The sequence below is a fragment of the Tenrec ecaudatus genome, chromosome 2 (genome assembly GCF_050624435.1).
Source record: "Tenrec ecaudatus isolate mTenEca1 chromosome 2, mTenEca1.hap1, whole genome shotgun sequence".
Classification (NCBI taxonomy): domain Eukaryota; kingdom Metazoa; phylum Chordata; class Mammalia; order Afrosoricida; family Tenrecidae; genus Tenrec; species Tenrec ecaudatus.
In genome coordinates, this window is record NC_134531.1 from 280,631,492 (window position 1) to 280,649,933 (window position 18,442).

Here is an 18,442-nt window from a genome sequence, read left to right on the forward strand (position 1 = left end):
TGCTACAAGTCTGGATAGTGACATCAGGGTTTTCTGTAAGGAGAACCTGGTACTTCAATAGGCGGCTATCAGAAAGCCAGTTATCGCCTTTAGCTTGTAGCACTTCGGAGATCCTACGATTAGTCAGGACCTCTAAAGTTCCTCCTATGGTGATCTTTACTGCCTCTTGGACCTAGAGGGCCAGGGCAGCTATTGCTCGCAGACACAGTGACCAGCCTGCGGAGGTAGGACCTAACGTCTTTGATAGGTAGGCCACTGGCTGAGGCTGAAGTCCTAGCTTCTGGACCAGCACCCATAGAGCTACCCCCGTTCTCCCATGAGCATCTTTGCAGGTTCTGGGAGACTCAGTGCTTGAGCTTGAAGCAAAAGAGTCTTTAGCTGGTTTACTACTTCCTCAAAAGGAAAAATGCTCTAACGTACGGGATCTTCACCCACTTCCCCATCATTGCACAAAAATGTTCTAGCTGGTTCAGGGTTGGAAGGGAAAGTGTACCATTGGCTGGCCAAATAGATACTGTGGCCAGAGTTGCAAAGCAAAATCAGCTTCTGTTTTCCAGCCTCTCTGGATCAAACCTATCCCAATTGAACATCCCAAGTGAACAATGGTGTACCCGGCGGGAAACCTGAACCTCTGAGCATGTGCAGTGTGCCACTCCTTTGTTTCCATAGCTCGGACCAATGGGCATGCATTATGGACGCCCCAACCTTATGCTAGACTACTTAACAGACTCGCTGTTAGTGGCCATCCCATGAAGTCCACCTTATGCCAACTCCATGTGTCACAGAGTAAAGCTCTCCCTGGGTTTTTCTTGCCTCAATCCAAACAAAAACAGATCACCCCACCAGGTCTTTCCTCCCCAGTCCCACTTGATGGGTTCCAATGGGCAATGTTCAGCTTGGTAGTTGAGCACCATGTAAGGGGCTTTAAAGGAATATACACAAACTAAATTCCTTGAGGCAATTAAACTGTGTGGCATTCATGTGTGGATCATACCAAGCTATGGAGAGCCTGGAGAAGAATGATAATCCCAGAGCACTTCACTGTGCACATTCAGAACTTGTACATGGATCAAGAGACAGTTGTGTGAACAGAACAAGGGAATAGTGCAAGGTTTTAAATTAGGCGAGGTGTGCGTCAGGGTTGTATGCTCTCATCCTACTTAGTCAATCTGTATGTGCTGCTCAAACAACCAGAGCAGCTGGCTTCTGTGAAGAAGAATGTGGCATCAGGATTGGAGGCAGGCTTATTAACAACCTGCGATGTGCAGAGGAGACAACCTGGTTTGTTGAAAGGAAGGAGAACTTGAAGCACTTGCTCATGAGGATCAGGGATTGCAGCCTTCAGAAGAAGGACAACTCCATTGTAGAAAGAAAACCAAAATCCACACAACCGAACCACTAAGTAACACCATAAGTGGGAAAAGGTTTAAAGTTGCCCAGAATTTGTCTTGCTTACATCACAATCAATGCTCCTAGAAGCAGATGTCAAGAGATGAAACAACGCATTGCATTGGATAAATCTGCTGCACAAGACCTCTTTAAAGTGTTGAAAACTAAGGAGGCTACTTTTAGGACTAAGGAGTGCCCGATCCAAGCCATGGTGTTTTCAGTTGTCTCATATGCATAGGGAAGTTGGACATTGATTAAGGAAGGCCAGAGAAAGATTCTGCATTTGAATCGCGGTGCTGGTGAAGAATATTGAAAGTATCATGGATTTCCAAAAGAACCAACACATCTATCATGGAAGAAGCGCTGCTACAGTGTTTCTTAGAAGCAAGGAAGCAAGCCTGTGCCTCACGTACTTTGGACATGTCAGGAGAGATGAGTCCCTGGAAGAGGACATCATGCTTGGTAAAGTAGAGAGGCAGTGAAAAAGAGGAAGGTCCTCAACCAGATGAGTTGACATCATGGCCGCATGGATGGGTTCAACCATAAGAACCATCGTGAGGCTGGCACAGGACCGGCAGAGCTGGACGCTGTTCACCGAGGCATTGAGAGTCAGAACCAACGGCATGACACCTAATGACAGCACCAAATACACGTGTCAAGTCGTTCCACAGTTCAATCACGTCCAGCCGAATTGTACATGTGCTACCACAATCAGTTTCCAAACATCCTCTTTCTATATGGACCATGGCGACATCACCCCTTCACCCCGCCACCACCTCTGTGCCACCCTCTCCCCAAAACTTTTATTCTACCTGCTGACTCTACAGGTTCATCAGTCCTGGTTTTCATACACCAAAAACTGAAGACACAGATACCGCAACTTCAAGAGGGTGACCCCAAATGACATAACGCTCCTGGGATACCCCCTAGTTGTACAATAAAAAAACAAACAAAATGAATACAATTCCCAAATACATAGGATTCTGGATACTAAATCAGGTCCGGCACACATCTTAGGTGGACTCTTCTGACAACTTTTAACTATTCAAGGCGGGCGCCTGTCTTTCACCTTCATGCAATGCACTCGGTTTAGTGGCCACATCCCTCCTCCCCCTCAATCGTGGAGAGAGGGAGTTTGCCAGAGGTTTATTTTCCGTAGATTTCCACCAATGAATCCTGGGATCCCACTGTCATCCCAGAGTCTCTGACAACCAGATTCTCAGCCTTTAGGCTCTGATACAAATCTCTCCCTTCAACTTCAGGTTATATGCTTCCCAATCCTTTGGTGACTGATAGTGGTGGGCTTCTTCCATGTGGACTTAGTTGACATCTCACTTAGATGGCTGCTTGTTCGGAGATAGGCCTTTAAACCCCAGACACTATTTTATCTGATAGCTGGACACCATCTAATTTCTTCACCACATTTTTCTATAGCACCCATATATTCTGTGTTCCATTCCTGGAGGCAAGTATGGAGCAGGGCCATCATGTAAGAACTAATTGTTCTTAAGTTTGAGCTGGGATTTAGTGTGAGCCCCCAAACCATTCTTGGCTCTGTGTTTGTTTGTTTGTTTGTTTGTTTTGGTTTTTCGATTTATTCTTGCTTGGGAATTAACCTGTCATTTCATTGGGTCCTTTAATCTCGTCAAGTGGAATTGTACCATTACTTCCATTACCAGTTTCCAAATATCCTATTTCTTCCAGGTACCTTGACATCATCTCCCTTTTATTGCCCCCCTTCTCCCCTTCACCCCCTCCCCAACACCCTTGTTCTACATGCTCTCCCTCAAAGTTCATCAATCCTGGGTTCCATTTACCGAAAACCAGAAAAACTTATTCCACAACTTCAAAAGGGTAATTCCCCACTCCATAGCACCTTTGAGATATACTCTAATATGAACAAACAAAAAAACCAAATATATCAGAATTATTGTCACAGGAAAATGAGGGTACTGAAAGCCCTATCAACTCCAGACAGGTGCGGGAAATCTACAGGCAAGGTATCTGAACAAGGGTATTTGTAGGCAGGTCTTGCCATGCACGTTCTAAAAGACCCTGTCATGGACAAGCTAGAAGGAAACAGGCTTCAACTCAATGCTTCTTAAATCAAACAGGGCAACAATAGAATGAACAGTCATAGGAGTTAACAAATCCCTCCTCCCGTGGAGAAAGGGAAATGAGACTCATATTGGGGGGGGGGGGGGTGTAGGTTCTGAATGACATGCTTGCTATAGTCCTTTCATTTAATCCTTGAAAGAATCAACTGGAAGTTCAGGGTTCAGAGAGGTTACATCATTTTCCTAAGACCACATAGCTACTGTGGCTACTTTAAAGTTCACGAAACGCCAATAAATTCTTTCCACACCAACATCCTAAGGGCCCTCTAGGCAGGATGTCAGCAGATGGCATGTACTCTTTAAACTCTTCAAGGCCAAATGCAGCCTGGAGAATTTACAACTTTTATATCAGCCAAGTGAAAAGAGGGTGAATCAGGGTGTGGTAAAGAGACTCAAACACACCAGCATTGAGTCAGTTCCAACTCATTTGGACGCTGTAGGAACAGAGTTGAACTGCCCCTGGCATTTCTTCACCAGAGTAGACAGCCTCTTCTTTCTCCTTCAGTGCAGCAGGTGCTTCTGAACTGCTGACTTCGCAGTTAGCAGCCCAATGAGCAACCCACTGCACCACCTGTGCCAAGCCAGTGAAATTACATAAGACTAAGTATTTTCATGCAAACAGTTTGTCTTTGGCTACAGATCTAAGGGTTGGCAATTTGGACCCACCCAGCAACATCGTGGAAGAAATGCCTGGCAAACAGCTTCTGTAAATATTATAGACAAGAAACCCCTGTGGAACAGTGCTAATCTGCAGCGCATAGGGTTGCCATAAATCAGAATCAATTCAATGGCAAAGGGTTTGGCTTTAGTTTAATCTGCACAAAAATCTATCCCTAGCTTCTTTTCAAAACAACTAGGCATTTCATTTTTTTATTTTAAAATCGTTTTTATTAGGGGCTCATACAGCTCTTATCACAATCCATACATACATCAGTTGTGTAAAGCACATCTGTACATTCACTGCCCTCATGATTCTTAAAACATTTGCTCTCCACTTAAGCCCCTGGTTTCAGGTCCTCATTTTTCCCCCTCCCTCCCCACTCCTTCCCCCTCCCTCATGGGCCCTCGATGATTTATAAATTATTATTTTATCATACCTTTCCCTGTCCGACGTCTCCCTTTCACCCACTTTTCTGTTTCCATCCCCCAGGGAGGAGGTCACATGTAGATCCTTGTAATCGGTTCCTTCTTTCCAACCCACTTACTCTCTACCCTCCCAGTATCGCCCCTCACACCCGTAGTCCTGAAGGGATCATCCGCCCTGGATTCCCTGTGCCTCCAGCTCCTATCTGCACCAGTGTACATCCTCTGATCTATCCAGACTTGCAAGGTAGAATTCGGATCATGCTAGTGGGGGTGGGTGGGTTGGTGAAGCATTTAGGAACTAGAGGAAAGTTGTATTTTTCATCATTCCTACATCGCACCTTGACTGCCTCATCTCATCCCCTAGACCCTTCTGCAAGAGGATCTCCAGTGGCCGACAAATGGGCTTTGGGTCTCCACTCCGCACTGCCCCCTCATTAACTATGATAAGATCTTTTGTTCTGATGATGCTTGATACCTGATCCCTTCGACACCTTATGATCACACAGGCTGGTGTGCTTCTTCCATGTGGGTTTTGTTGCTTCTGAGCTAGATGGCCGCTTGTTTACCTTCAAGCCTTTAAGACCCCAGACATTATACCTTTTGATAGCCAGGCACCATCAGCTTTCTTCGCCACATCTGCTTATGCACCCATTTGTCTTCAGTGATCGTTTCATGGAGGTGTGCACCCAATGATATGATTTTTTATTCTTTGATGCCGGATAACTGATCCCTTCGGCACCTCATGATCACACAGGCTGGTGTGTTCTTCCATGTGGGCTTTGTTGCTTCTGAGCTAGATGGGCGCTTGTTTATCCTCAAGCTTTTCAGACCCCAGACGCTATATCTTTTGATAGTTGGGCACCATCAGCTTTCTTCACCACATTTGCTTATTCACCCACTTTGTCCTCAGCGGTTGTGTTGGGAAGGTGAGCATCACAGAATGCCAATTTAATAGAAGAAAGTATTCTTGCATAGAGGGAGTACTTGAGTGGAGACCCAATGTCCTTCTGCTACCTTAATACTAAACCTATAAATATAGGCACATTGATCTATTTCCCCATCCTCATATATAAATATATTTGCATATGTACATATCTTTATCTAGACCTCTATAAATGCCCTTTGCCTCCCAGCTTCTTTCCTCTTTTTCCCTTGACTTTCTTCCTGTTCCCCTATCATGTTCAGTCCCCACCTGGGTTTCAGCAATTCATCTTGGTTACATTATCCTTGATCATACCCTACTAGGCCTTCCACACCCACCTCACCACCAATTTGGATCACTTGTTCCCTTGTCCCTGGGTTTGTTAACACCGCTTCCTTTCCCCCCACCTCCCCCTATCCCATTGTTTTCTCCTCCAGATTGTTCATCCAGCCTATCTTATTTAGACAGACCTGCATAGATGATAACATGCACAAAAACAAGACAGAGCAAAACCAAGCCACAATACACAACAAAACAACAACTGGGCATTTTAAATGAACCTATGTGCAAATGTGTATCTGTTTGTTGCTGCACCACCTGCAGTTGGGAGCAGAAATGAAGTGGAAAAGGTGGTGAGCTACAAGAACTGGGGCTCTGTTGTCAAAACTCACCCTCGGTTCTTGAAAGCTGTGGAAACTACCGAAACAAGTGACAGGAGAACACATACAAGAAGGAGGCCTTCTCTAAGTGGGTTTCCCTTGAGGTAGCTATTTACATCTTCCATAGAAGCAAGTTTAACAAAATGGAATGTCACTTATTCAAAAGAGGGATGTTATTTTAGACAGAAAGTAGTGGGTGGTTTAAATATGTAATGCAATTACTTCTTTCAATTCTCCTTCATCTAATCGCCTTCATTCTTTCCTTGTGACTGGCAGGGTCATAGGTATGTCATCCGAGGCTTATCATATAGAGGTCGGCTTCCTGAACCTCTCAGAGCCTCAGTTGCCTCATCCGTAAAAGGGGACACGAATGCATAGCTTATACGGCCACTAAAGGGGGATCAAATGAAATAGCATGTGTTTTCTTCTATCGAGGAGCCATGCTGTTGTTAGTTGTTGAGTCAATGTCTACTCATGGTGACTCTGTGGGTGCACAGTAGTAGATGTTCAAGGAGGTGACCTTGTCAGAAGCAGATTGCAGAGGCGCCCAAGAGAATGCTCAACATTTTGAGCCATACCTGGCCTCCTAGAAAAGTCATAAAGGAAGTAAAAGTGGAGGGCGTGATGAGCAGTTAATATGAAGAATAATTCAAAACAGGACTCTCTGCTAGATGGGCAGGAGCCCCTTCCCCTCCACCATGATGCTCCCCAATGTCTTGTCAAGGTCAATGGGGGGCTGATATTATATTGGGCCAAAGAAAGAAGTAATCTGGCTAATTGTTAGTCTGAGCGAAGGCTTATTGTTGTGGTACTGACCTCCAACAGTCAAAGGGATCCTTAGGAGTGACTTTGTAATTACGGGAAATAAGATCATCAGACAGAGCAGGGCACCGGGGCTCCTTGTCCTGATCCTCGATCCAAGAGAGAGAATATATTTCTAATGGGTGTATAAAATCATGGGGCTTCCAAAGCTTCCAAAAGGCATACCTATAATAGAGTGAGCCTGTAAAAGAGTATGCAAGTATTAGGGTGAGTCATCGGTTTGACTTTGGAGTGGGACGGGAAATCGGATCTGATTGCTCTTAACTACAGATAACCTCTGAGCACATAGTGAACAGCCAGATGAGGCCTTTTTGACAGCTCCTTTACAGAGGGCTAGCGTTTGGGGCTATATCCAGTCATGAGAATGTGTATTAAGAGTTATCGTTGTGAGTGGCTACATGAGTCTGAAGAGGAATTTATGGACTAGTATCAGACATATGAGCTAATATTGGACTTATGGACTTGATCTGGACTGGGCTGGGATATTTTACGGATGCATAATTACTTCTTGATATAAAGTTCTTTCTTATATACATAAAAAAGTTATTTTTATCTCATAACCATGAGAGTCTTCTCCCACCAGAGTTGGCCTTCCAGAATCTGTAATTAAGAGCATACAGAATTTGGTTGCTTACTTTTTCATCCAGTCCCTCAGTTTACCACAATTCCCTTTCCCCTCTCCCACTCAGTCCCTACTGTTCCCTCTTTTGTTTTATGTTTTAAATTAGAAAGAGCTACATGTGTGGCATGGATTTTTCTATATATACATTACATATAAACACACTATACATCATATGTATCATATATTCTATATATTCTACAGAAACAGCAGGTGACGGCAAAGGCAAAGTCGTGGCAATAAGTAAGTAAAACAGTCGGTCCAGAGCCTAAGCTGTGGGAAGACTTTGAACCCAGGTACAGGGGTCCAAACCCTCCAACCATCTCCCAAGTGTTTAATTGTGTCAGTGCTAGGGGATGCTTATAAATGTATTGAAAATCTCCTTTTTTGCTGTTTGATATCTAATGAGATGTTTCCCTTAAATCCCTGCAAACAGTTTCCAACTAAAGACCAATCGTGTCTGGTTTATTATACAGATAAGGGGTTACACAAAAGCCTTTAATAATCCAAGTACATTCAGCATCACTTGCTGCTGAAAATCATATTTCAGCCACATTTGGGCACCGATTGTTGCTACAAGTAATTAAGAGCACAGAGAATTTGGCTGCTTACATCCTCGTCCAGTCCCTTAGCTGGCCACAGCTCATACTGATTCCAAACCCTGCGTGTCTTTGAAAGTGCCTCCAGACAAAAGTACAAGGATTCCACTGCAGTGACTGGTCTCTGCGTGTGTTTTTGGTGATGTGTCGTTTTTAAAAATCATTTTATTGGGGGCTCATACAACTCTTATCACAATCCATACACTCATCAGTTATGTCAAGCACATTTGTACATTCGTTACCCTCGTCATTCTCAAAACATTTGCTCTCCACCTAAGTCCTTGGCATCAGCTCCTCGTTTTCCCCCCTCCCTCTCCTGCTCCCTCATGAACCCTTGATCATTTATAAGATGTGTCTTTTTAAAAAAAAATCATTTTATTGGGAGCTCTTACAGATATTGTAACAGTCCATAATTCCATTACATCAAGCATAATTGTACAATTGCTGCCACCATCACTTTCCAAACATTTTCTTTCATCTTGGACTCTTTGATATCAACTCCCCTTTATCCCCTCCGTCCCCCACCCAACCCCCAAGGAACCCTTATATTATATTATATTTATTTATGCCAAATCTTACACCACCCAGTGTGTCTGTTCACCTACAATTCTGTTATTCTTCCCCTCAAGTGAGGTTATACAGTCATCGTTGCCATCAGTTCCTGTAAGGTTTATTGGGGCTCGAAACAGAACTAAAGATCCAATTGGTAAAGTTTTACAAGCAGGCTTTATTGAGAAGCTTGCGGGGCGGGTTCAGCAACTCAGGGTATCCAGCTATTTCTTGAAACCGCGCCTTGGGGAATTCAGGCAGCATTTTTATACCCCTTGCTGGCAGGCATAGCTGGGAAGGATCAAAGCTGGGGAGGATCTGCGCACACAGGGGCTTCGGCAGGGAAGAGGTCATTAATCCCGGACGGGACGGGTAGAGTGGAGTGTGCTTACCTTCAGAAAACATTCTGGCTTCAGGATGAGCTGGCTCCAGGGATTTGGGGTTGAGCAGGGAAGGAGGAGGTCGGTTAGAGGGAGGTTGATGAGAGGTGAATTCTAAGAGCCAGGCTGAAGGCACCGCATTCAAAATGGAGTCCCTTTTGCCAAGAACAGGCAGCCCCCCCTTCTTCCCCACCCCCTCCAACCATACCATCACAGAATCATTATTCCCATTACTATTTCTGAAGAGTTTGTCTATACAAATGAACATACACAGGTCTCACAAGATTAATGAGGTAAAACTAAGACTATAATAGTAAGGGGAGGGAATATTTTTAAACACTAGAGATATTGATGTGTCTTGATTATTCTAAAAAGCAAAAGCCCCTTTCCAGCAATCCTATTCTGATTTCTGAGTAGGGACTACTGAAACAGTCTAAAAGTCCTGGAAGCCCCAAGGACTGGGGTCTTTGTCATACATGTTCCAAAGCAACCACACTGAGTTCTGAACACAATCCTCTTCCGTTTGCCTCACCTTAGGTGCCAGTCAGCTGACAAAGAGAGTGAAGGAAATGGCAGTCCTGCCTTGTGCCTACAGCATTCCCAGTAACCAACTGACGAAATTTCGAATTTACTGGCAAAAGGATGATGAAGTGGTGCTGACCATCACATCTGGGAATATAAAGGTGTGGCCTGCGTATGAGAACCGGACCATCCCATCATACAGTCCCGACAACCTCTCCATTGTCATCATGGCTCTGCGCTTGTCGGACAAGGGTCAATACATGTGCATTGTTCAGAAGAATGATACCGGATCTTACAGGGTAGAACACAAAAATTTGGTAGAGCTATTTATCATAGGTTAGTGACTTTTTAAAAATTTATTCTACACTGACAGACTCTGAATGTCCTGAAGGACATGCACCCATTCAGTTAGGGAGAAATTCAACTAAAGAGCGGTGTGTCTCATTTCATTCCCTAGGGGAAGTAGGACTCCAATTTTACAATAAACCCTAACTTATTTCTCCAGTTGTCCTGTAAGTACCTATTCACATGCACTTCCTGTGCTCTGACAATCCCAGTCCACAACAATCATCCTAAGAAACATAAGGGTACGAGCTTGACCTTTTGCAGCTGCACGAACTCAGTACTATGTTTCTGCACAAAGTTAAATGAGAATGCAGGTAGAAATATTTCCCAAATTGTATTTGAATGTCTATTACTATGAGTATTACTATATTCTGATATTTTCAAAGTGATCATTTGCTTAGCGCATAATTGCGATTTTCATCTAGCAGTGGTTTCTGAGTGAAGTGAGACGTTAAAGGAATAGCTGCCTAATTTATGCTTACCTCAGGGAAGAAAACAAATGCATGAATCAGAGCTCTATGTGGACAAGACTTTCTAATCTTGCGGGGAAGAACAGTTGATCCTTTGGACCTACAACACATTTCCTAGTGTTGTGAAGATTAAATGAGGTCAGACATAGGGCTAACAAATATCAAGAACTCGGTAAATGTTATCTGCTAATTTTTTCTCTCTACCTCTAACAAATGCAAGTATATGCCAACATTTATTCTTTTGAACATACTTCTGCACATCTCTCTACCGCCCTCTTTTCAGAGGGAAAAAAGTATTCAGTACCCGCTGGCAATTAAAAACTCTTGTACACATACCCACACTGGAAAACACGGCCCCCCTATCTCCATCAAGTATGGAGGGATTTATGTAACAAATTCAAATCAGTCTTTGTGCTGTATATAACTATTAATGAGGAACAACAGCGACAAACATTCATTAGTACTCAGAATGTGGAATATATATAATTTGAAATAAAGAAAATAGGCATGTATCCAAATGAAACAGAACGCTTATAAATTGATGTCCCAGGAATGAGTCCGTTGAAATGAACGGGTATTTTCCCTTTGAATCAGACAATCGTATGATCTACTGTAGCGAGAAAGACAAACTACAGTGAAATGGCATCACATTAAATGTCCAAAGAATGTTTCCGAGATGTCCTGAGCCGATCTACGCTGACATACAGTGCTACCTTGCAGGATAAAACCCATAGGTCGACAAGAGGGACTAATTAAGACGATGAATTTAAGGACTGCTACAGACAAAACTGTGTCCCTCAGAAACATGCTGCAATTCCTAACTTGTGGGTCAGGTACTGGCCTGCTATCTTCAAGGTCAGCAGTTAAAATCTACCAGTCACTCCAAAGGAGAAAGAGGAAGCTGTCTGCTCCAGTAAAGATTTCGTCTCAGAAATCCTACCTAGAGTCCTTATGAGTCTGAATCAACTCTATGGCAGTGGGTTTGGGGGTTTGGATGCCTCTGGTTAAGATTTCATTTGGGAAAGAGTTGCTTTGTTGTTCATGAGGCAGTATTAGTGTAGGGTGCATCTTGAGTCAATGTCTTTTCCGTGTTAAAGAAGCAAGCAAACTAAGAAGCAAAGACAAGGAAGAGAAATGGCAAGCCACACGAAGACCACCCAAGAGCAGAAGCTCAGAAGAGACAAGGCCCTTCCTCTACAGCCAACAAGCGAGAAAACCTTCTCACAGAACTGGTGCCCTGTATTCAGATTTCTAGCCTTCTAGAAAATAGATTGAAAAAATAGATTTCTGTTTGTGAGTTACCCACTTGTGGTATTTTGGTTAAAGAAGCACTAGATAACAAAGACACACACTGACCACGAATGCTACCGATGAAGAAATGGAGGATGTTTGCCAACTTTTGTAGACTGGAATTGTTCAAGCAAGAAATCAGGATGGATTGATAATTACTGGTGAGTGGAAAGTGAAAGTTGGAAAGAAAGAAAGATCTGTAGTTGGAAAACGTAGCCTGAATGATAGAGACAGCACTGGAAATCGCATGTTGGAATTTTGTAAGACCAATAACATATTCAATGCAAATAGCCTTTTCAACAACATAATCAGCGATTCTTTTTTTGTTTTTTGGTTTTTTGTTTGTTTTTTTAGTGTGAATGAGTGAGTGAGAGAGTGACTGAGAGAGTGAGAGTGGGTGAGTGAGAGAGTAAGTAAGTGGGTGAGTGACTGAGTGAGAGTGGGTGAGAAAGTTAAGTGAGAGAGTGAGAGAGTGGGTGAAAGAGTGAGTGAGACAGTGAGTGAGTGAGACAGTGAGTAAGACAGTGAGTGAGTGAATGAGTGAGTAAGTTAGAGAGTGAGTGAGTGAGCGAGTGAGTCAATGAGTGAGTGAGACAGTGAGTAAGAGAGTGAGTGAGACAATAGGTGAGACAATGAGTGAGAAAGTGAGAGTGAGACAGTGAGTGAGTGAGAGAGTGAGTGAGAGAGTGAATGACTGAGTGAATGAGTGAGAGAGTGGGTGAGAGAGAAAGTAGTAAGTGAATGAGTGAGTGAGAGTGAGTGAGACAGTAAGTGAGTGAGTGAGAGAGTGAGTGAAACAGTGAGTGAGAGTGAGTCAATGAGTGAGTGAGAGTGAGTGAGACAGTGAATGAGACAGTGAGTGAGAGTTAGTGAGACAATGAGTGAAGAGTGAGTGAGAGAGTGAGTAAGTGAGAGAGTGAGAGTGAGACAGTGAGAGAGTGAGTGAGTGAGTGAGTGAGTGAGTGAGTGAGTGAGTGAGTGAGACAGTGAGTGAGTCAGTAAGTGAGTGAGACAGTGAGTGAGAGTGAGAGTGAGTGAGTGAGTGCATACGTGAGTGAGACAGTGAGTGAGACAATGAGTGAGAGAGTGAGTGAGTGAGTGAAAGAGTGAGTAAGAAGGTGAGTGAGTGAGTGTGAGTTAGTGACTGGGTGAGTGAGAGAGTGAGAGTGAGTCAGTGAGTGAGTGAGACAGTGAGAAAGAGAGTCAGTGAGAGTGAGTGTGTGAGAGAGTGAGTGAGTGAGAGTGTGAGTGAGTGATGAGTGAGAGTGTGAGAGAGTGAGTTAGTCACTGAGTGAGTGGGAGAGTGAGAGAGCAAGTGAGAGAGTGAGTCTATAATCAGTGATTCTACATGTGGGCTTCACCAGAGGGAACGTACAGAAATCAAATTGCTACATCTGTGGTAACTATGTGAAAAAAGTTCAATATCATCAGTCAGAAGAAAGCCAGGGACCCGATTGTGCAACAGACCATCAATTTCTCCTGGAAAGTCCAAGTTGATGCTGGAACAAATTCAAACGTGTCCACAGAGCCAAAGAACCCCCTAGGGCAGGTTCCAAGATCTCAGAATCATTGCACTAGATCAGAAAGTAAAAATAAAAACCAGATCCCTTGTAGGATGACACCCACCATCCTGTATATAAAGAAAGCAAACAGTCATTATAAAGATGGGAGAAATACCAAAACGGATGTCAGAGGAGACAATGAAACTTGTTCTTCACTGTAGAGTTGCTAAAGTGAATGAAGAAATAATGAGTTAAAAGAGCTGAAAAGAGGTGAGCTGGAAGAAGGTGGTGGCCCGTGAGCCAGGCGAGTGCCCCAGTGGCCATGGCAGCAGCGAGGCCTCCTCGTGGGGCGGCTGGGCAGCCTGGCCTTCCACCTTCCTCAGGTTCCCGGGAAGGGAAGGCCATCGTGGGAGTAGCAGCAGCCTCAGTGAAGGGAGGCTACAGCGCATCTCTCATCTCAGCCTGAGCCTGAGCCTGGGGAAGGCCAGGCAGCCCAGGTGGCTGGAGTGGAGAATGGGAATTCTCTTCACAAGGATGCAGAGACTGTTGGATTACCAGGAGCTCCAAGGTATCATTGTTGGATTGGATAATGCAGGGCAAACTACCAATCTTTACCAATTTTCCATGAATGAAGCTGTACATACATCTCCTACAATAGGAAACAATGTAGAAGAGATAGTAGTTAACAAGATATGTCTCCTCGTGTGGGATATCGGTGGTCAAACATCTATCTCTTCATTCCTCCTGGAATTCGTACTACACTAATAGTTGTTCTGGACAGTACGGACAGGGAAAGGATTTCTGTAACTAGAGAAGAACTCTGGAAAATGCTAGCACGCGAGGACCGAAAGGACAACTAGGTAGTTGATTTTTTCTTAAAAATCAGAGGTTAAAGAATGTGTGACTGTAGGAGAAATGTCTCAGCCTTTGAGGCTCACTGATCTTAAAGATCACCAGGGGCATACCCAGGCATTGCTGGCCAAGGGCTGGCATGGAAGACGTCACGACTTAAGATTAGATGGTCTCTACTGCCCTTGTCTCACAGACTTTGTATAAAGTGCTGGACTTTAGATATATTTATAATAAGCATATTCAAACTTTTCTATAAGAAAACAAGCAGACAAAACTAAGACCACTATTTGGGGGAAGAAGGGGATGAAGTCTCACCTTTCAAATTTGCATTTTCATGAGTTCTTCCAAAGTAAGGTCTTAAAGCTGTGGTTGACTTTTTTTCCTCATAATCGATCCTCTCAGGACCTTGTGTAGCCTGTGGTAAGTACAAAGGGAGAGGAAGACCTTTTCATGTTTTTGTTGTTAATAAATTTTTTAAACGTTTTCTTAGGGGCTCATACATCCCTTCTCACACTCCATACATACAACAATTGTGTAAAGCACATCTGTACATTCATCCCCCGAGGAAGACCTTTTTAACGCTGAGAACGTTTGCTATCAGCATCACCCTCCCTAGTTGAATATTGTTCTCTTCGTGTGCCATTTTATGTCCAAGTACAAATCACCACAGAGACTCAGTTTCCAATATTTTAAAGTTTAACGTTGATAATGAAAAGTGTTTTACATGTGTATGTTTCACGTATATACCTCAAGTTCAAGTTAATAACTTTGACTTATGTTCTAAAGAAATTTTGTGAATAACACAATTATAACCATAATAACATGAGTGTTCACTCTGGCATTGTGTTACTTTGTACTTTCCCCCTTATGTTCATTGCTATTTTACAAACCAATCTCTAGAATCATGGAGAGCCTTTGAAAGAAATAGAAAAAGTAAGAGAAGACAGCTTGAAATTGTATATGTTTTCTTGATGATCAAGTAGAGAATGGAAACATGCCATGCAGTTGAGTAGATATGTATCAACCTAATGGGCAGAATTACAGTGATAAAATCATTGCATTTATTGGTCCATTGCTACTTACTGTTCTAAATAAACTTAGCCCGTTTTTCAGTCATTTTAAAAAAGGGAGAGTGTGAGGGACAAGGCAAAAATGAGGAAGTGATGCCAGGGTTCAACTTAAAAGAAAATGTTTTGAAAAATATGAAGACAACATATGTACAGATGTGTTTGACAAAATGGATGTGTGGAAGGATTGGGATAAGAGCTGTAATAGCCCCCAATAAAATACAATTTTAAAAAAAGAGAAAGTAAATGTTCAAGGACTTGAAGGCAGAAAATGTAAGGGAAGTACATGCTCAGAATTTTTCAAGTTGAAAGAACTATAAACACAAAAGAATGCAAGTCTTGGATTGCAATATTGAAAGATGCTATGGGTAAAAAAATCAAAAGATGTTGAAAACATCAAAAGAAGATAGAAAGGAATTCTCAATCGCCAAAAAGAACTGATAGATGTTCAACCATTTCGGGAGCAGCATATGATCAAGCATGGATGGCATTGAGGAAAGAACCCCAAGCTTCGCTAAAGACACTAGTGAAAAGCAAGAGTCTGGAAGTTGACAGAATACTAACTGAGATTTTTCAACAAGTAGATACAAGACTGAAAGCACTCAGCTATGCCAAGACCTTTGATGAAAAGAGATCCATATTTGTATCTATTTCATTGTAAGGTAACTCGACAAAATGCAGAAATTGCCAAACAATATCAATGACATCACATTCAAGTAAAAGTTTTATGAAGATAATTTAAAAACAGTTGCATGAATGGAAAGCTTTAAGAAATGCAATCCAGATTCAGAAGATGACGTGGAACAAAGAATATCATTGCTAATGTCAGTTGGATCTTGGCTGAAAGCAGAGAATACTCGAGTGATATTTACTGATCATGCCATAACAAAGTGTGGATAACACCGTGAAGGATGGGAAGTCCGGAACACTTGATTGGTTCATGTGGAACGTGTGCATAGAACAAGGGGCAGTCATTTGAACAGAACCAAAGGGTTCTTCATGATTTACAATCAAGACAGGTGCCTCAGTTGTGGCTCTGCACCACGCTTCCGCAATCTGCATGCTGATCAGATACCAAGAGAGGCCGAGGCATATGCCGAACAGGAGTTAAAGGAGGACCTTCACACCATGCACTTCACAGACAGCACAATTCTCATGAAAGTGGAGTGGACTTGAAGCACTTACTGACGAAGATGAAAGACTACAGCATTCGGCATGGAATACATCTCAACATCAAGAAAACAAGTGTCTTCAGAATGGGACCAAGAAGCAGCATATGATAAACCTAAAAAGACTGAGGTTGTCAAAGATTTGGATCCATAATCAATACCCCTGTAGTCAGGATTTCCAAAAATCAAATAATGTCTTATATTGACTCAATTTCCTGCAGAAAACTTCTTGAGGATGCTAGAATATTAAAAAGCAAATGTGTCCCTTGGAAGACTAATATACACCTGACTCAAGCTACGGTACTTTGAATCACCTGATATGCATGGGAAATGAGCAAGGGAAACAAGAAGAATTGATACCCTGGAAGGATGATGTTAGCAAAGAAGATTGAATGTGCCATGGACTACCAGAATAGGCAACCTAGCTTGGAAAAAGTGCAATCACAATGCTCCTTAGGAGTAAGAATGAGACACAATGGATGGATGGATGGATGGATGGATGGATGGATGGATGGATGGATGGATGGATGGATGGATGGATTATGATAAGAATTGTACAAGCCCCCAATAAAATGATTTTTGTGAAAAAAGGAGTAAGGATGATGAAATTTTTGTCCTGTGCATTTTGGAAATGTTACCAAGAGGGACAAGTCCCTGGAAAGGACATTATTCTTGGTAAAGTAAGAGGTCAGCACAAAAGAGGAAGCCCTTCAAAGACAAATCAACCTGGTGCCGGCAACAATGGGCTCAAGCACAACATTAATTGTGAGGATGCTGTCGGACCAGCCAGTTCCATTCGGCTGCGGAAGGAGCGCGAAGCTTCACTAAGAGAATGTCACACACTCCTCGTAACGTCGCTGTGCGGTGGGACTCACTCAGCAGCAACTAACAGTAAAGATAGAAACAGACTTCAGAAAGTTCATGGGGAAAAAAAACCGAATGAAAAGATACGGGATTTGTCCATGAACTTTTATAAGCCCCCTCATATTCATGATGTCTGGGAAATTACAAATTACATCTCATTGTATCATGCTTATTAAGGCCGGACCATTTATTTAAAATGTGAACCCAAATAAAGCATGTGTTTATATGGATGTGTACACACAGATATGTAGTTAAGTGTTCTAATATTCCCTGTTATTTCTTCAGCTGACTTCCCTACTCCGATTATAGCTGACCTGGGAAACATATCTGAAGACAGTAAGAAGATACTTTGCTCGACCTCTGGAGGTTTCCCCGAGCCGAGCCTCTCTTGGTTGGAAAATGGAGAAGAATTAAATGCAACAAACCAGATGGTTTCCCAAGATCCTCAAACTGAACTCTACAATGTCAGCAGTGAGCTCCATTTCAATATGACCAGAAACCGTACAGTCATCTGTGTTGTCAAGTACGGAGACAAAAATGAAGTGTCTCAGACCTTCCACTGGATAATACGTAAGTGACATGGTTTGGGGAGGTTTCTACTAAATAGAATGTTAGAAGACACTAGTGGCCAGATACTTTTCATCATCGTGCGCATAAACTCTACTGGTACCTTTAGATCAGCAACTAAAAGGATAATAACGTGCTGTTGTGACCTATGAGGGGTCACTGTACACAGGTGTAGCTATGAAATGACTAGACTAATTTTATTAGTGGTGTGGAATGGTTGTCAGACAGTGGGAAACATGTAAGAGTTGACACTATTATTTTTCCCCCCACAGCCATGCCTCCTCCTGATAATCCATTTCCATCCTGGGGCATCAGCCTCATCATCATCGCACTTTTTGTTATTTCGGGGATCATCACATACTGCAGTAAGTACTCTTGGACTAACACCAGAATCTCAATTGCTGGAACCTCAAATGGTATCTGTATAGCTCAACATCTCTTTGAAGTTTTAGCCTAATCTGTTCTCATGTTTGAAGCAAGTCTATGGAGACTTGAGCCTTTCCGGTTTCGTCGTCTCCCCGCAGGTCCTAGTCATACACTGAACAGACATTTCTTAGGCACCTACTAAGTTTCTGACCTGCTACCAGGCACTGGAGTCACAGAAAGGAGAAGGCACTGCCCTCAAGCTACCTTCCAGTTGTATCCATTTTTT

At 42.9% G+C, this 18,442-nt stretch overlaps 1 protein-coding gene across 1 annotated transcript in view; it reads left to right on the forward strand.

Annotated features, from left to right (window-relative positions):
- Positions 1 to 1,907: 1,907 nt before the first annotated feature.
- The window catches only part of CD80 (CD80 molecule), a 29,531-nt gene continuing 12,996 nt past the window's right edge, over positions 1,908 to 18,442 (forward strand). Inside the window, exons 1-4 of the mRNA XM_075542946.1 lie at positions 1,908 to 2,082; positions 9,680 to 10,000; positions 17,509 to 17,793; positions 18,063 to 18,155. Of these exons, the coding sequence (XP_075399061.1) occupies positions 1,908 to 2,082; positions 9,680 to 10,000; positions 17,509 to 17,793; positions 18,063 to 18,155 (874 nt within the window). The remainder of the gene's footprint in view (positions 2,083 to 9,679; positions 10,001 to 17,508; positions 17,794 to 18,062; positions 18,156 to 18,442) is intronic.